Here is a 16,424-nt window from a genome sequence, read left to right on the forward strand (position 1 = left end):
CCTTTACCCCACTTTGCCCTTTTGACAAGTACATGTTTCAAAGGAGTAGGCTGGGAAGGATGGGTGTGAATGTTGGAAGGGGTGGCATGGATCCAGATATATCGTGTTCATAAATGGCCTTCTTAAATGGCAACCCATTCGCACGACTACTTAAAGACAATAACATTTTTAAAAAATTGAACATATTTAGGAAGGAAAATTACTTAAAATGTAAATATGTAAAAATAAATGAAAAAAAACACAAAATTTGTTCGGTTATTATTTCAATGTGAATGGATGCTGCTTTTCAGACAAATGAAGAGGTAAGAGTTGGGTTAAAAGTTATTTTTAAGATTTCAGTCAAATGTAAGTCCTGCCTATAGTTTCATACTGCCTACTACAAGTCACAAGCAAAGGGATGTGTGGAGAGAGAATGATTGGCAAACAGGATAAGAATAGGAAGATGTTTCTAATGGAAGAATAAAAGGTGACAATCATATACAATAACATGAAGACATATACTTGGCATTATTATACTCTGCTTAGATATAGCAGCTATAGATTTGTTGTTTTTTTTCTTTTATGATACTGAGGATTGATGGAAGAGCTGTGCTAGTAAGTGATCTATCACTCCAGCTAACATTTTTGCTTTCATTGTTTTTTTAATCCTGGGTGTAGTGTTAATGCCTAGGGCAGCCTTGGGCCATAGTATTACTTAATCTCCTGTGTAGCTGTGGTTACAGGCACAAGCTACAATGCTCACATTATATGTTGAGATGAAGATCTCACTAACTTTTGTCCCCCAGCTGTCCTCAAACTTCCATCCTCTTGGTATCTCACTTCTGGAGTAATTAGAATGACAGATGTAATGGGCATAAGCCACAGTGTCTGGCTCTCCAGAGAGCCTTGGTGATGAAGCCCTGTTTCTCAGCCTGGAGGTTGGGGAACAAGGGGATGGGGCCAAGTGAATGGAACTTACATTACTGAAAGGCTGAATGTTATTCATGAACAAATTCAAGGGTATTAAATTCATTCTTGAAGGCTCTGTTCACAAGATCTAAAGAAAGAAAGGTCTCATTTCCTAACAGTGTCACTTTTGGGTTAGAAACATCATTATAATATACCTTAAGGGGCTTCTGTGTGGTATGTACTATGCATCAATTCTGTCTACCTTCCTTTCTACCCTCAATTGTCTTCATCTTTCTACCCCTGGCCTCCTCTCCAGTATCTAAAAGTCTTCTGCTTTCAGTTATTTTTTTTTTTCTTATATAGGAGAGAAAGCATGTGACACTTATGTTTCTGGTTTGACTTAGTTTGTATAACATGATGTCCTACTTTCTTGCAAATCATAAGATTTCATCCTTCTTTGTGGATGAGTAATACTCCATTGTGACTACATACCATTTTTCTTTACTCGTTTATGTATTAAGTGCCACCTATGCTAGCAATTGTGAATAGCACTCAATAAACTTGAATATTCTACTACCTGTTTTCTATACTGGTAGACTCAGGAGTACTGCAGTTGGATCCTCTGATAGTTCCCTTTTTAGTTATTTGGGGATCTTTGAAATTGTTTACCATAGAGATCTACTGATCTACATACATTCCCACCAACAGTGTATTATGACCCCTTTCTCTCCGGCTCCAGGTTTCAAATTTAAACATATGAATACTGAAAGCACACAAAAGTTCAGAACATAGTACCAAGGTACTTCAGAGCTTCAGGAATTTCATAAAGTGTAAATGAAAGCAATTTGTACTCTTACCCAGATCACACCCATTTTTCCAAATATTAATATAGAGACAATGATTATTACTAAGGTTGCACTCAAGGTTAATAAGAGTGACAACATGGGGCTGGGAAGGTGGCTCAGTGGTAGAGCGCTTGCCTTGCATGCCTGAGACCCTGGGTTCCATTCCTCAGCACCACATAAGCAAAAAGAAAAAACCCAGAAGTGGCGCTGTGGCTCAAGTGGTAGAGCGCTAGCCTTGAGCTGAAGAGCTGAGGGACAGCGCCCAGGCCCAGAGTTCAGGCCCCACGACCGGACCCAAAAAAAAAAATAAAATAAGAGTGACAACATTCTAAAGTAGGCTGAAAGATCACAGCTCCCTCCTGCCCCCTGATGCTACACCTTAACTATAGACAAGAATTTGGGACTGGCTGCAGACTTAGTGATTTCAAAGTATTTTTATACATGTTTGCATCAATTTTCTCTACAACAAGCTGCCAGAAGCTCAACTTTACGCTGCTTCTAGCCCTTACCATTCTTGACCCTGGCTGCCCAATAAATCACTCTGATTTTATGCCAAGTCCTGTAAGTGTGCCAAGACATAAGCATGACATAGAGTGATGGCTATGAGCTGAGGTTTTTGGATTGAATCCTGAGTCCAGCATTTCAAGGATGATAACATTGGGCTCAGCTCATGAAAATGTCTGCAGATTATAAAGAATATATATGTGTGTGTGTGTGTACATACATATATACATAAAGAATACAAGACAATTCCTAGCATATAAGAAACAATATCATAGTCATTACTAATATTAGTAATATTTTTAACTTTGAGTAGATTACTTCATGAATATTATAATTCTATTCAGTCTTCCTTTAAACTATATTTCTAGACATCTTTTCATGAATAGATGTGACCTAGGAAACATGGTTTCTTTCATGGATGTCTTGTCTGCATGATTCTTTGATTTACCATTCTTCTAAGATCATTGGTCTCACATTGCATTTTCTTTTCAGTAATTTAAATAAGAAATAATATTAGCCTGGCGCTGGTGGCTCACCCCTGTAATCCTTGCTACTCAGGAGGCTGAGATCTGAAGATCACAGTTCAAAGCCAGCTCAGGAAGGAAAGTCCATGACACTCTTATCTCCAACAAACTACTCTGAAAATGCTGGAAGTGGCTCTGTGGCTCAAGTGGTAGAGCTCTACCTTGAGCACAAAGAAACTCAGTGTCAGCACCAAGGTCCTGCGTTCAAGCTCCAGGACTGGCAAAAAATAAAGAAAAGAAATAATATTGCCAGATTCTCTCCAAGAGATTTCCCAAGCAAGTTATCCAAAACCTTACCCATCCCTCTTAACAACTAGAAACATGCTTTAAGCACAAGAGTAGATGGCTTTAGGGCAGCACATTTTAGCTAACCACCATGATAAATTCTAACTTTATAAGAAAGACTAACAGTTACAATGGTCCAGGTACTTAAAGTTCCAGTAAATGTTGCATTTTACCCTGTACACACCCAGGGAGCCAAACCACCATTTTCTAATAGGGTTTAAATTAAAAACAAAGGAAAAAAGTTAAAACCATGTTTTGTTTAGCTAACTAGATAACTAACATAACTAACTAAATAGCTAACATTTCTTAATGCAATTAAGATACTAACCTACTAGCTTGAATGATATTTTAATTATTTACCTATTACTCTCTTTACCCATGGAAGGTAAAGCTAAGATTCTGACCACCCCCTTCCCATTATTTAGAAGTGATGTGAGCATATTGAAAGTCCATAGTGAAACTCAAGCAATGTTGTGTAGGCAAGATATTAATGTAGACTTGGAAGAACTTCAGCAACTGTAAAGGAAAGTCATATAAATGAAAGGATTAATAAAAAGGGACTCTTGTTTTGTTTTACTATGGCTTTATTATAGAGTGTTAACTTTGGTATTGATATTTCTCCAGTACTGGTCTTCCTGTTATGTTTTGTTTTTGCTGTTCAGGGTCTTTTATTATTCCATATGAATTTTTGGATTGCTTTCTCTATATCATTGAAGAATGCTGTTGGGATTTTGATGAGTATTGCATTGAATTTGTAGATAGTTATGGGCAGTATTGACATTTTCAAGATTGTTAGTCCTTCCTATCCAAGAGCAGACAGGTTTTTCTATTTTCTTAAATCTTTAATTTCTCTCTTCAGATTTTTAAAGTTTTCATAATAGAGAGGTGGACTCTTTTATCAATCCTAGGTGGGTAACTAAATTCTGAAAGTTTGACTAGGATAAATCTATTCTTTTTCCATCAAATAATTGCTCTAGTATATATTAACTATTAGTTTCAGAGCTGGAGCTCAATGATTCCAATCTTATTTCCTTTATTTTTAAGTTATTGAAAATATCTCCCTGTACTTCAAGTATCCTTTGTCTAACCATTAGTTTTGCTGGTTGGTCTTTTCAGACTAAATCCTAAAATAGTTCTTGGTCATGTTTGTTCTAGTGAGACATGGAGGCATAAGATTGGGTTTGATGAGTTTATATGTTAGAAAAGCTATAATCATTTAGGCAGTTCAGAAAATTTAGTACCATTCTAAAATACTTTGGATCTGAAACCCTTTATTCATTAAACAGACATAAATATCCTAAAATTAAAATGTAGAATGGAATTACTCTAAATGTTTCTATCTAATTTTATTCCTCAACTTTATGGCAGAAGACAGAGGGATGTAGACAGAGGTCCTCAGACAATTATAATCATGGAGGAGAAGTTTCCTGTGATATCTAATTTTCCATCACCTATGATTGGAATATGATGATGACTTAATGAATATTTGCTACACTGCTAAAAAGAAATTTACATCTCACTTGACTTTCCCATAAAATATACCATGCTCTGTCAAATAATTGCATTTTCGCTAAAACATTGAATCACCATTCATGACGCAAATAGTAACGATATACATGCCACAATATCTTGACCTTGTTTCATCCTTTTGGGTTGTAAAAGTGTGAAGGGCATGTGCGTAAACAAAAGATTGAGACTATGCTGTTGCAATTTCCCTGTTCTAGCATGTCTTGAGCAACAGGTGGCCTCCTGCCTATGAGTTAGGTGTGCTCAGTACTGACTCTACACTCCAATCCTGTTCTTATTTACATGTGACTTTTGATCTGCTAGATCACAATGGGTCACTCATTGGATGATCTGCTTCTCAGATTTCCACAAAATAGAAACAAATTGATTTTTAAAAAATTGCTGTCTTATCATCTGAAGTTTCTTTGACTACCAAGAAATTTAATACATTTCGATTTTAATAAGATGGCAATGTCATATCTGTTAATTCCACGAAAGATTTTTTTTTCTCTTGATTAGAGGATTGGAATTTGTTTCTTACACATTGGTTTTATTTACATTTTAAATAGTTGTTATGTTATTAACAGTGATGACATGTTGGGAGATCCTCTCATGTGATTTTATGAGTTATATCATTATAACAATTTGAAACCTTTTATTTGGTCCATTTGAAATAGGAATGTGAATGTTCTCAATTTGCTACCATTGTAGAAATACAAACTATAACACAACCCTAAATGCAACTGGTTGATATTTTACATTTCTTTAGCATTCACAAATAGTTTTTGATGTAAGATTTTACTGAAATGATATGTCACATAAAAATATGGTCTATATTGGTATTAGCATTTATTCTCAAGAAAACTTCTGTTATGAAGTGAGTGAATGCATCATCTTTCTGACTGTGTTGATTGAACTCAACACAAAACTGAAGTTGTATTTATAGACAGAGAAATGAGGAAACAAAATAAAAATGTTTCAGTCAAGAGACAGACGTTTTCATGCCTTTGCATTTCTCAAAAGATGGAATAAAATGTTTGCTGACACTAAATGAAGATGACACTAAAAATAAATTTTTGAAAGCGTACTTTTAGGGAATGACCCAACTTCAGTATTCTCAAGTCTTCTGCTGTTATTCCCCTGTCAGTATTTTGAAAAAAAAAAACTGGCCTATTAATTATTTAAAAAAAAATAGAAGCCTACTTTAGTATCTGATAGAGGAAGTAATTTATAATCTTGACAAGTATATTTATTTTAAACAAATTCAGGTTGTTTTATATTGTTAGTCAAGAGGCTTGATGGATTATCAAGTGGTATGTGGTCAGCCTTTAATTGGCTAATCCTGAAATGAACAACTGCCTGGAGCACTAGAAATGGCCTCAGGAAGGACATGGAGGTGAGAGGGAAGCTTGAGAAAGGGAGCCAGCTTCTTTGGAACCTAGAAAAGGCTGCTGATTAAACACGAGCTATTATTTGTTTTCAACCTAGGGAACTTATTAAGAGAAATCTGGATGGATTTCTCAAACCAGCCTGTTTTAATAGAAACAAAGTTTCAGACTGTCTGTCTAGATTAATCCTCAATTAACAAGGAAGTCTGAACTTTTTCTTTTGGGTACCTTGCTTTTCACCAAAAAAAAAAAAAAAAAAATCTTTAAAATGGATTAACTCGATTCTAGGTTCAATATGGACCCATAATTCTTCCGTTGAAGGGACCATTGATCTGTTGATCATTACTGAAACAGCAATTATGCAATTATCAGAATATAGCATGATAGTTCTTAGCAGTTAGGCATCTGATTAATCAGGAGCTTGTTCAATTGCTGTCAGGGTTTAATAATACAACATTGCATTTGCTTTTTGGAAAGTATTATATGCATAATCTGGACTTGCATTGCCATAAATGTGTGTGTGTGTATGTGTGTGTGTGTGTGTGTGTGTGTGTGTGTGAACTCAGGGCCCAGACACCCTCCCTGAGCTATTTTTCTCAAGGCTAGCTTTGTACCACAGTGGTTAATCAGAGATAAGATTCTCATGGACTTTTCTGCCTGAGCTGGCTTTGAACCTCAACCTCAGATCTCAGCCTCCCAAGTACTAGGATGGCAGGCATGAGTCACCACTATCTGCCTGCTATTTACACTAATATAAGCTTCATCCACATTCAAAGGCAAATGAATACATGCTTTCAGCAAAATTAGAATTGCTTAAATTCTAAGTTCTACTAGTTCTATTTTATTTTCTAATGTTTATTTGCCCAATCTCGTCTTTTTAAAATAATAAATTGCCAGCATCTGAAGTTGTGTTTTACTTATTGGCTCAATATTTTTCCTGCATTGTATGTTTTTACTTTTGTATTAATTGAGAAAATATATTTTGTTTTGAAGTTATTGTTGCCCTTATAATCACTGTAGGCATGCCAAAATGTGAGATTGGGAACAGTTGCGTAGGTTGTAAGAAAGACAAGACAGTAAAGAGTTACAAGAGGATTATGTTAAGAAAAGAGGGGAAAAAAAAAAAAACAGAAAAGAAAAAAGGAAAAAAAAATACCCTTTAGCAATGTAGAGACTGAAGTCATATCCTGACCAAAGGAGGAAGTGGTGCTTCACTGGGCTCAAAGTTATCTGATCACAAACAGCAACTGCTGACTGTTTCCAGTTGTTTCAGTAGCAGCTGAGAGAAGGCAGTCCTTAGAAGTAGTCTGAATTCAAAATGCTGAAGAGAAAACCATCCAATGCCGCAGAGAAGGAGAAGCAACAGAAACCAAAGGTAAGGTAATTTCATATATTCTTAAATAAAATCAAACCATATAATAGAAATCACATACATGCACACATGCACCCAGGCATCGACATTCTTACTGGTTAGTTGTTAAAGGAACTCATGTCAAATGAGACCTTTTGGGTCAGGATTTGGAAACATCAATACAGAACTCCTAACACTCGGCCATCTTTAAGACTGCCTTGAATTTGGTCTTTTAGACAGGGAACTGAAGTTCAGGTTACCAATCTCATAGCAGGTAATTAGGAGGTCTCTGTTCCAGAGGTTAACATGATGAAATCTTAAACCTTTTTACATCATCAGATTATGAATATCTACAAAGGAGTCTACTAAGTTAATTTATCTTTTCTTAATGCACTTAGCAATAAAAAAGTTCTAATCTGCAGATTTTCAATGAAGTATATACTATTTCCTTTCATGTTAAAATAGATTAGTTTATTGTAAAGATCTGAGGATTTGGTTATGTTTATGATAGCCTCAAACTCAACTAGTAAATTGGATGAGATGGTCTGTAGAATGTCATTTAATTTGTTTGACAATAGTTGTCACTGTAAGAGAAGTAGAATATATTATATAAAAGAGAATTTTAATTCAGTTTCATGAAATAAAACAATGTGTGAGATACAAATGTCAGAAGATTTCTTCAATTCTTGTCCATTAGAGAATTTTTAAGTAAATAAACGAAGTTTTAAATGAACAGAATCTTAAGTAAATGAAAGTTTTAATCTGTGAGACAATACTTAAGCCTTTTTTAAAAAACTGATTTATTGTCTGTTAGTACTCATTTATTATTTGTTAGGCATACACTTTCAGAGAAATAAGTTTGGAATTAAATATAATCTTTTCATTTTAAGTGGCACTGTTGAACAAGGACCAATATTTCTCTAATCTTTCTGAATTACTAAAATCTTAGTTTCCAATCTTTGAAAACTAAGAATAAATTATTTATGATATTAATTCTTTCTGACCAAAAAATCTGATAAAAAATACATGGAATATTTGGTTAACTATAACTAAATAACATATTGTTTCCATCTCTGTCCACTGGAATGAAATTCAATGCAAGATTTTGTCAAATAGTACAGAACATTTTTTTAAAGGGTAACATACTTTTATATAGGATTAACATTACATAATTTTTTTCTTAATAAATATAACACATATTCAACTTAGAATTTGGGGGTTATGAAAGTTAATATAAATCAACAGTTTTTCTCACAGTATTTAAAATTCAAAGTTGGACTAACTCATAAGGGTCATTATACACTGAGCTACTCTAGAATTTGTCATTAAACTGTTTTCATAATGACCAGTTATTGTAAGTATTAGGCTTAGTAGCAAAAACTATCATAATACATGCAAAATATTGTTCATCTTATTGACTTTCTCCTTCATAAAATAAAAATGAATTCGAAGATATATACATCAGAGAAGAAAATATATCACAGTAAACAGTCACTTGAAATCATGTTAACTTTTTTGTGAGTTGTCATTTTCTTTAGACAGATGGTTTCATTTTGTAAAAATTTTTAAAAAGTGAGTTTATATGCATGCTGTTATTTACTATACTTTCAGGTCAACTGAATTTTTTTAACATAGAAATATTTTTCCAATTATTACAATCATCTTAAAAACAACTACTAAATTCACATTCTATTGTATTTGCAATTTTGGGGGGCATTTTATGGAGAATAGAATTAGTAAATGATGGCAAAGATGGATGCTCTAATGATATGTCCAAATCCTGACCAAAACCATACTCTCTTTGTGGATGCTTTTTTAGAATTCAAAAAGGGATTTCCTTGAGGATTGCAACTGTTTGTTTTTGTAAATGCTGAAGAAGGTTTTAAAAAATAAAGACTTTGTTAAATCATCTGGCCCTGGGTTCAGCCCTTAACACAAATACACACACACATACACAGACACACACAAGTATGGCAAAGTCCTATAGGTTGCAAGTAAGGCGACATAGTACCCATCCAAATACCAACATATTACACTTAATGTTGTCTCAGATAAAATTTATGAAACTTTACAATTGATCAATGAGTTCAAAGTTATAATTAGACAAGAGTAATTTCTAGTGGGCCTTAACAGAGAAGAATGATCACAGATAATGGTAATAGCATGTGACATTTCAAAAAGCTGGAAGAATCAAGAAATGGAACTGCTTTTACCATGTAGGTATGATACATATTTGAAAAGATATAGATATACTTAACATTTTTTTTATATATGTGCATGTGTATCAAAATATCATGTCTAAATAGGGGGTATGGTTCAACTGGTAGATTGGCCTGGGATGTGGATAGCCCTGAGTTCAACTTGCAGTACTGAGGAAATAATCACATGTTACTGCATAAATATGTAGAATTATTATGCTTTTATATACAATTTAAAAATATGTTTAAAAAGGAATCTGTTATCAGCATTTTCAAGTAAGTCCTACAATTGAAAGTTAGAAATACTCATGAATGTTAAGCATGATAATAAATAAGAATCCCACATTGAAATCAATAAACTGTTTTATTATATTCACAACTTTTTTTCAATAAACATAGATATACATATAAATATATTGATTTTCAGGGTGTTTAGAAGATCAGGGAGACTATCTTTAAGGGTTTTATAGTTTAGAAAAGGAGTTAGGGATTGTCCACTTTTCTCCACCTAAATACGGAACATTCATCTATAAGATTTCTCCAGGTATCTACTGAAATCTGAAATCTATTATACATATTTATACTGTTTATATATATATATAGAGAGAGAGAGAGAGCAGTGAAAACTGTGTGTGTGTGTGTGTGTGTGTGTGTGTGTGTGTGTGTGTGTGTGTGTGTACTAGAACCTGAAGCACTATTATCTTTGTTTTTCACTCAAGGCTATTGCTCTACCACTTGAGCCACAGTTACACTTTTGGATTTGGGGAGCTAATTGGAGATAAGATCCCCACAGTCTTTTCTGCCCAGGCTGGCTTTGAACTATGATCCTCAGACTCCTGAGTAGCTAGGATTTCAGGCTTGAGCAATAGGTGCCCAGAACAAATTACATCTTAAAATAGAATTGTACCATCTAGTTTTATTGTGAATGTTAACATCTTTTTCTTCTTTTTCCATTTCTCTATTTTTCTTGTGATTTCCTTCCTTTGAATAATTATAAACAATATTGTTCAAACTAGTTACAAGATATTGAGCATAGGCTGAGAGGCAGCAAGCATAACTCTTCTGTAAGGGAAACTGAAAATTCTCTGGAGAATTGTCATAAACTCATTTCATATACTAAATATAAATACTAAAAAGTTTAATATGTTCTCAGAACACTCTATAGTCTACAGGCACATGGCAATCTAAAAAATTATGTTTTTTGATTAGTCAAAAACAAACTTGCTTAACGTATAATATTTTCTTTCTTGTTTTTTTTTACATTCTTACCACACATCAGTACTGATAATGACCTTAGAATTTTTCTTCTTGTTGTTGCTGGTCCTGGGGCTTGAACACAATCCTGGCCTATCCCTGAGCTGTTTTGCTCAAAGCTAGTACTCTACCATGTTAACCACAGCTCTACTTCTGGCTCTGCTCTTCCTTCCTTCCCTCCTTCTCTCCTTCCTTCCTTCCTTCCTTCCTTCCTTCCTTCCTTCCTTCCTTCCTTCCTTCCTTCCTTCCTTCCTTCCTTCCTTCCTTCCTTCCTTCCTTCCTTCCTTCCTTCGTTCTTCTGATTAATTGTAGATGAGTATCATCGACTTTGCTTCAAGGGCTGGCTTGGAATTGGGATCCTCAGGTCACATCCTCCTGAGTAGCTAGGATTACTAACATGAGCCATTGACACCTGGCTTAAAAATTCCTTAGCAAGACAAAGACAAAGTTTAGCAAAATAAAATACCACAAAGGGAGTACTTGAAAGGGTTGAAGTGAGGTCAATGGGAAAATAGTAGACAAAAGAGAAGAGGGGGGAAATGAAATCAATTTTGTACATCCTACAAAATTTAAGAAGAGTGAGGAAAGGAATGGGTGGGTGAGGGCTCCATGAGAATGTTTTAAAAGGTGACATTGATCAAGATATATTTTATTCATAAACTGCTTGTTAAATGGCAACTCCTTTGGACAACTACTTAAATATGATAATAAAAATAGGAACATGTCTTTTTAGCATATACAGGATTCAGATTTGATGAACTATCTATATCTATAGATCTACATATCTAGATATACAAATCTATAGATATGTAGCTCTATACATCTATCTATAGCTCTACCTGTCTATAGATAGATCTATCTATATCTATATCTAAGAGATAGAGCTATAGGTAAATCTATCTTTGTAGATATACAGATATCTATCTATATATTATTATACTTATCTATAAATTCTTAACTTATGGGATATAGTTTTATTTTAGCTTTTTTTGGGGGGGGAGGTCCTATCGTGGGCCTGAACTCTGGGCCTGGGCGCTGTCCCTCAGTTATTCAGCTCAAGGCTAGCGCTCTACCACTTGAGCCACAGCGCCACTTCCAGCTTTTTTCATTTTGCTTTATGTGGTACTGAGGAATCGATCCCAGGGCCTCAGGCATGCAAGGCAAGCACTCTACCACTGAGCCATCTTCCCAGCCCCTATTTTAGTTTTTTGACTAACATGTTTTGTGGTTGTTGTCTAGACTTATTATGAGTTTATGACATACAAGTTACCATGTGTTTTACATACTATTTTAATATTTGTAACAACTCTGTGATAGAATCACTCTTACCCTCAAATATGAAGAGACTTAGGCATACAAAGAATTGTGTGCCTTAAACAAAGATAATTACTTTTAAAAAAAATACATAGTCAAATAAAGAAACTCTCATGTGAAATACATTGATGTCAGTTTCCAGTAGTATAATACTTAATGATCATACTGCTATTATAAGCAATAGGACTTTTAGCATTATTTCTGGAATTCTTTTCTAAGCTTTTAAAAAGAATACCAATCAGTATACCAAATATTCTTCAAGCAACCCTAGGAAGGCTCATTATCACACTAGACCTTTCCTCCAGGTTGGAGAATATGGTGGATTTGAGCATAGGAAAAGAATAGGCCCTACAAAAGAAAACTTGGTAACTGTAATTAGAAGAACTTGGCCTTTATTTGGCTGGGATTAATGATTTGTGTTAATGAAATTTTAACTGGGGTTTTCTTTGAGTTTGAAAGATTCCAGCACCCTGTTATTATAAAGCGAAACATTGGTATAATGGCACTTCTTGAAATAGCTGTTTAAAAAAAATGCTTCTTTTTAATCTAAAGTGCATACTAAATGCGACACCATTAGTGTCACAGATGCTAATTTTCACTAGCAATGACTGAAGTGGCATTCTTTCCCATTTGCATTTGATCCTAGCAATGATGAGAGGTGATGAGTTGATTATGAGCTGTTTTCACTGCACTGCCCGCTGTGCAAAATTTATGCTCCTAGACAAGGATGACACATAGTTGTGGCATTAAAGAGCTCTCCCTATTGCTTTTTGTATTAAGACAGTTTAGATACATTTTAACTCTTTCTTAACCAATGAAACGAAAGAGAAGTATCTCCATGCACTGGGACTTATTTTAGAACAGATTCTTGGGTAAGGTCCATTTTTTAAAAAATTTCCCTTAAACCCCAAGGAGATGAGAAATATTTTCCCCCAACTCAATTTACAGGTAAGAAAAGAGCTCTGTATATGTGAAATATTTTCTTCAAGGTATTATTTCTGGTCTAAAATTTTATACAAATATACAGATTGCCACTAAACTGAACAATTATTTTTCCAGCTGGGACCACGTTTTACTGTTCCTAGCCAGCAGAAACTTACCCCAAAGTTGTTGTACCCCTACCTACCCAAAGAAAGTCCTTTTCCATTTTTTCAACAAAAATTTATTCATCTGCGTTTGACATCTTTAGACATGAATTTTTAACTTGTTCATTAAACTATTTTTAATTGATTTAAACTGTTGTTCAATTTTAGCTGTGAACATTTTTCTCCAAAAAAGCACTGATTCATTTTAGCTTACCCAACTCATAGGCTATGAATTTGTAATCAGATTTCACCCCAAGCAAGTAGAAAAGGATGGGAGTCAAAAAGGTTGACTATGCTTAACATATGTCCAGATAGCATACAGAAAGGTCAGGAGATAAATAGTCAAGATTAATGACAGAGTGTAGCCTCACATTAGTTTTGAGATTTGAATATTACATCTGATAAGAAGAATACAAAATCCCTGCCTTGACTACAAATGATTTATTAAAAATCCATTTGTTAAAAATCCATTTGTTAAAAATCTATTTAATCAGGCACCTACCTCTCTGTCTAATCATTCTTCGCCTTGTTTTTTGGAGATAAACCATTTAATTACCATGAAGAATTTTTCTTTATTAAATGGGATCAAGTATTTTGTCTACATCTAAATTTCCAAATTTAGCATTTCTAAACTGATAGACTTCTCCTTGCTAGGATTAAGGGTTTTACATGGATTTTTACAAATAAGATAGTTACCAAAGTAAAAAAATCACATAGTATATTATTAATACATTAAAAACAACAGAAAAACCATCCCTCATAGTATAACCCCTGTTTTCACTGTATTTGATTCTGGTGCCCTGCCTCTTGTATATAGATTTTTCTAATTTGGAGAGTGGAAGGGAAATAACAAAATGCTGAAATAAGGATATAGGTTGACCCATTGTAACAATGAGATGTGCAAGACACTATGTTGAAAAGGAACTTTACAAATTGGAGGGTACAGGGAGGGAAAAGTTGGGGAGGTGGGGAGGGAAGGGATGATAGGAGAAAAACAAAGGAGGAGGTAACAATGCTCCATAGGAAATGTACTCAATTCCTAACTCATGTAAATGTAACCCCTCTGTACAGTATTTTTACAATAAAAAATAAGATACTTAGCTTCTTAGCAGAAATTAATCAATTTCATTAAGAATTGATGAGTAAGAATAGAAAAGGCAAACATTTTTTATCGGTCTTTATTGGTAGATGGGGTGATTTTTATATAGATGACAAGAACCATTTTTTCCCCACAGTTGGCTAAATCCCCCTCCACAGGTTACTACAGAAGTCTATCAAAGAGGAATCTTTCCAAGGCTCTGTTTTAGCCTAAGGTGGATGGTATCTATTCTTTCCCTGTGTTTTGACATCATCTTAGAAGAGTACAAGAAGGATTAGATTAGAGAACACCCTAATAGCCACATTTTTAGCTTAATTATCTCCCTGAAGGCCTTATGTCCAAACACAGTCTCCTTCTGAAACACTGAGGTTAGGACATCAATACATTTTGGGGAGCACAATTCATCCCGTAACAGTCTAGAAGCTCCTGCTAATTAGAGATGAAAAGTGATATCTAGCCGCTTCCTTTTTTCCATTTGCCCTAGATGCCTGACCATTTCTAGTTGGCCAGACCTCTATGCACAGTGTCATATTTAATCCAGACTTGACCCCACAGTATTTCTTCTCCATTTTCTCTAATATTTTTTCATACTCTTTTTTACTCTCTTCTAATTCCATCTCTGCTATATCCCATTAGGTGTGTACTAGACTAATTTGAAAACTAACAAACCATCTGCTCTATGCCCTTGGCCAGCTATTTCTGATTATATATTAGAGTCATTTCAGGTGCTTTACCAAATACCTGTGTATGGAACTCACTACTAGGAAATCTGGTTAACTGGTCTAGTAAAGCATACATAATCCAGACATTCTGACCACCTTAATACTTTTCTTCTCTCATCTTAAAATGCCACTGTGTGTTCATGAACTCATACCTCTTTGAATACCTAGATGGTCTGTTCTCTCTCAAGAAAGACTCAGTTATGTCAACACAGAGTTCAGGGGTGCCCTGGCAGACTAGTAGGCAACATGGCCCCTGTCTCAAAAAATAAACAAACATAAAAACCTAGCTTCCATATGTTCTCTATTTTAGGCTGGCTTTTACCAGAGACATTTGTAGAATGAAGCACAGAGTGATTTCTCAGTATGTGCACAAAAAATTGCAAACTGACTAATGGGCAATATTAGTCATCAACAGAAGTAACCTTCTCCAGGACAATTTGTAAATGGGTCAGTGATAAAGATCTGGGCAACACCCATACCAAAATAAAAATAACCAACTGTTCCTATAATCAGAATGTCATGAAATGAAACCAGGGTGGAGTTTCATATTATAATACATCTGAAGAACGCAAAAAGTGTTAGCAAGACTGCTGTTTTGCAAGGAACCTAGAATTGTGTGGGAGAAATTTGTCACCATATCTACAGAAAAAAAAAATTCAGAACAGTCGGAGAGACTATTCTATTCAGAGTTACAGATATGTTCAGTTAGAAAGTGTGTACTTCACATTATTGTTATAACTTCCTATTTCTAGACTGATGCCATCAAATTCACTTTGGTGTGAATCTTCCACATAACCCTATCACTTCCTGGCAGTGGTCTGATGTCCTATGATCTAGTTAACTTTAAACAGCTAACCATAATATTTATTTTTTCCTAATGAAAAAAATGTCTTATATTTGGTAATATTTGGTAATATCATCTTTTTATATCTGGTCAGTTTTGCTTATAGGCTTGTTATCCTAAAGTTTATCTTGTTATACTTTAAAAATAAAGGTTCTGAATGTGAGGTTTTGTCCTGCCCTTATAACTAGAAATCTGACGAAATTATTGGCTTTCTAAAAGGGTTGATAAGAGTTGTCACCTAGTGTCACTTGTAGCACCTTCCACAAGTAGGCAATGACATTGCTTTTCTGTATGTTTCCTAATTTTACTAGCTTAAATTTTTGGAATAAGTTTCAATTACACAGCTTTCTTCTTTGCTTTTGTTTATTGCTAGCTTTTGTTCAATTTGCTGAAGTTAGAACATATGCAAATCACAAAAAAAAAACCTTTCCGTTTTAAACCAACTATCAGCAATGGGACAAATGTTTATAATTTATGAAATGAACTGTCCTCATAGGTAAATGTATGACAAATGATCAAATATGATATTGTAGGTCAAGAAATCTTCATAAAAGGAGTTCATCTACTACAACTTTCTGTCTCTTAATAGAATGAAATATTCAGGCATTGAAATTCAA

At 34.4% G+C, this 16,424-nt stretch overlaps 1 protein-coding gene across 3 annotated transcripts in view; it reads left to right on the forward strand.

Annotated features, from left to right (window-relative positions):
- Positions 1-7,171: 7,171 nt before the first annotated feature.
- Positions 7,172-16,424, forward strand: part of Samsn1 (SAM domain, SH3 domain and nuclear localization signals 1) — a 49,132-nt gene continuing 39,879 nt past the window's right edge. For all 3 annotated transcript variants that reach the window (XM_042676871.1, XM_042676873.1, XM_042676872.1), the window contains exon 1: positions 7,172-7,315. In XM_042676871.1, the coding sequence (XP_042532805.1) occupies positions 7,259-7,315 (57 nt within the window). In that variant the 5' untranslated portion in view covers positions 7,172-7,258. The remainder of the gene's footprint in view (positions 7,316-16,424) is intronic.

Source organism: Dipodomys spectabilis, unplaced genomic scaffold, assembly GCF_019054845.1.
Source record: "Dipodomys spectabilis isolate Male_0828 unplaced genomic scaffold, ASM1905484v1 ptg000032l, whole genome shotgun sequence".
Taxonomy (NCBI): domain Eukaryota; kingdom Metazoa; phylum Chordata; class Mammalia; order Rodentia; family Heteromyidae; genus Dipodomys; species Dipodomys spectabilis.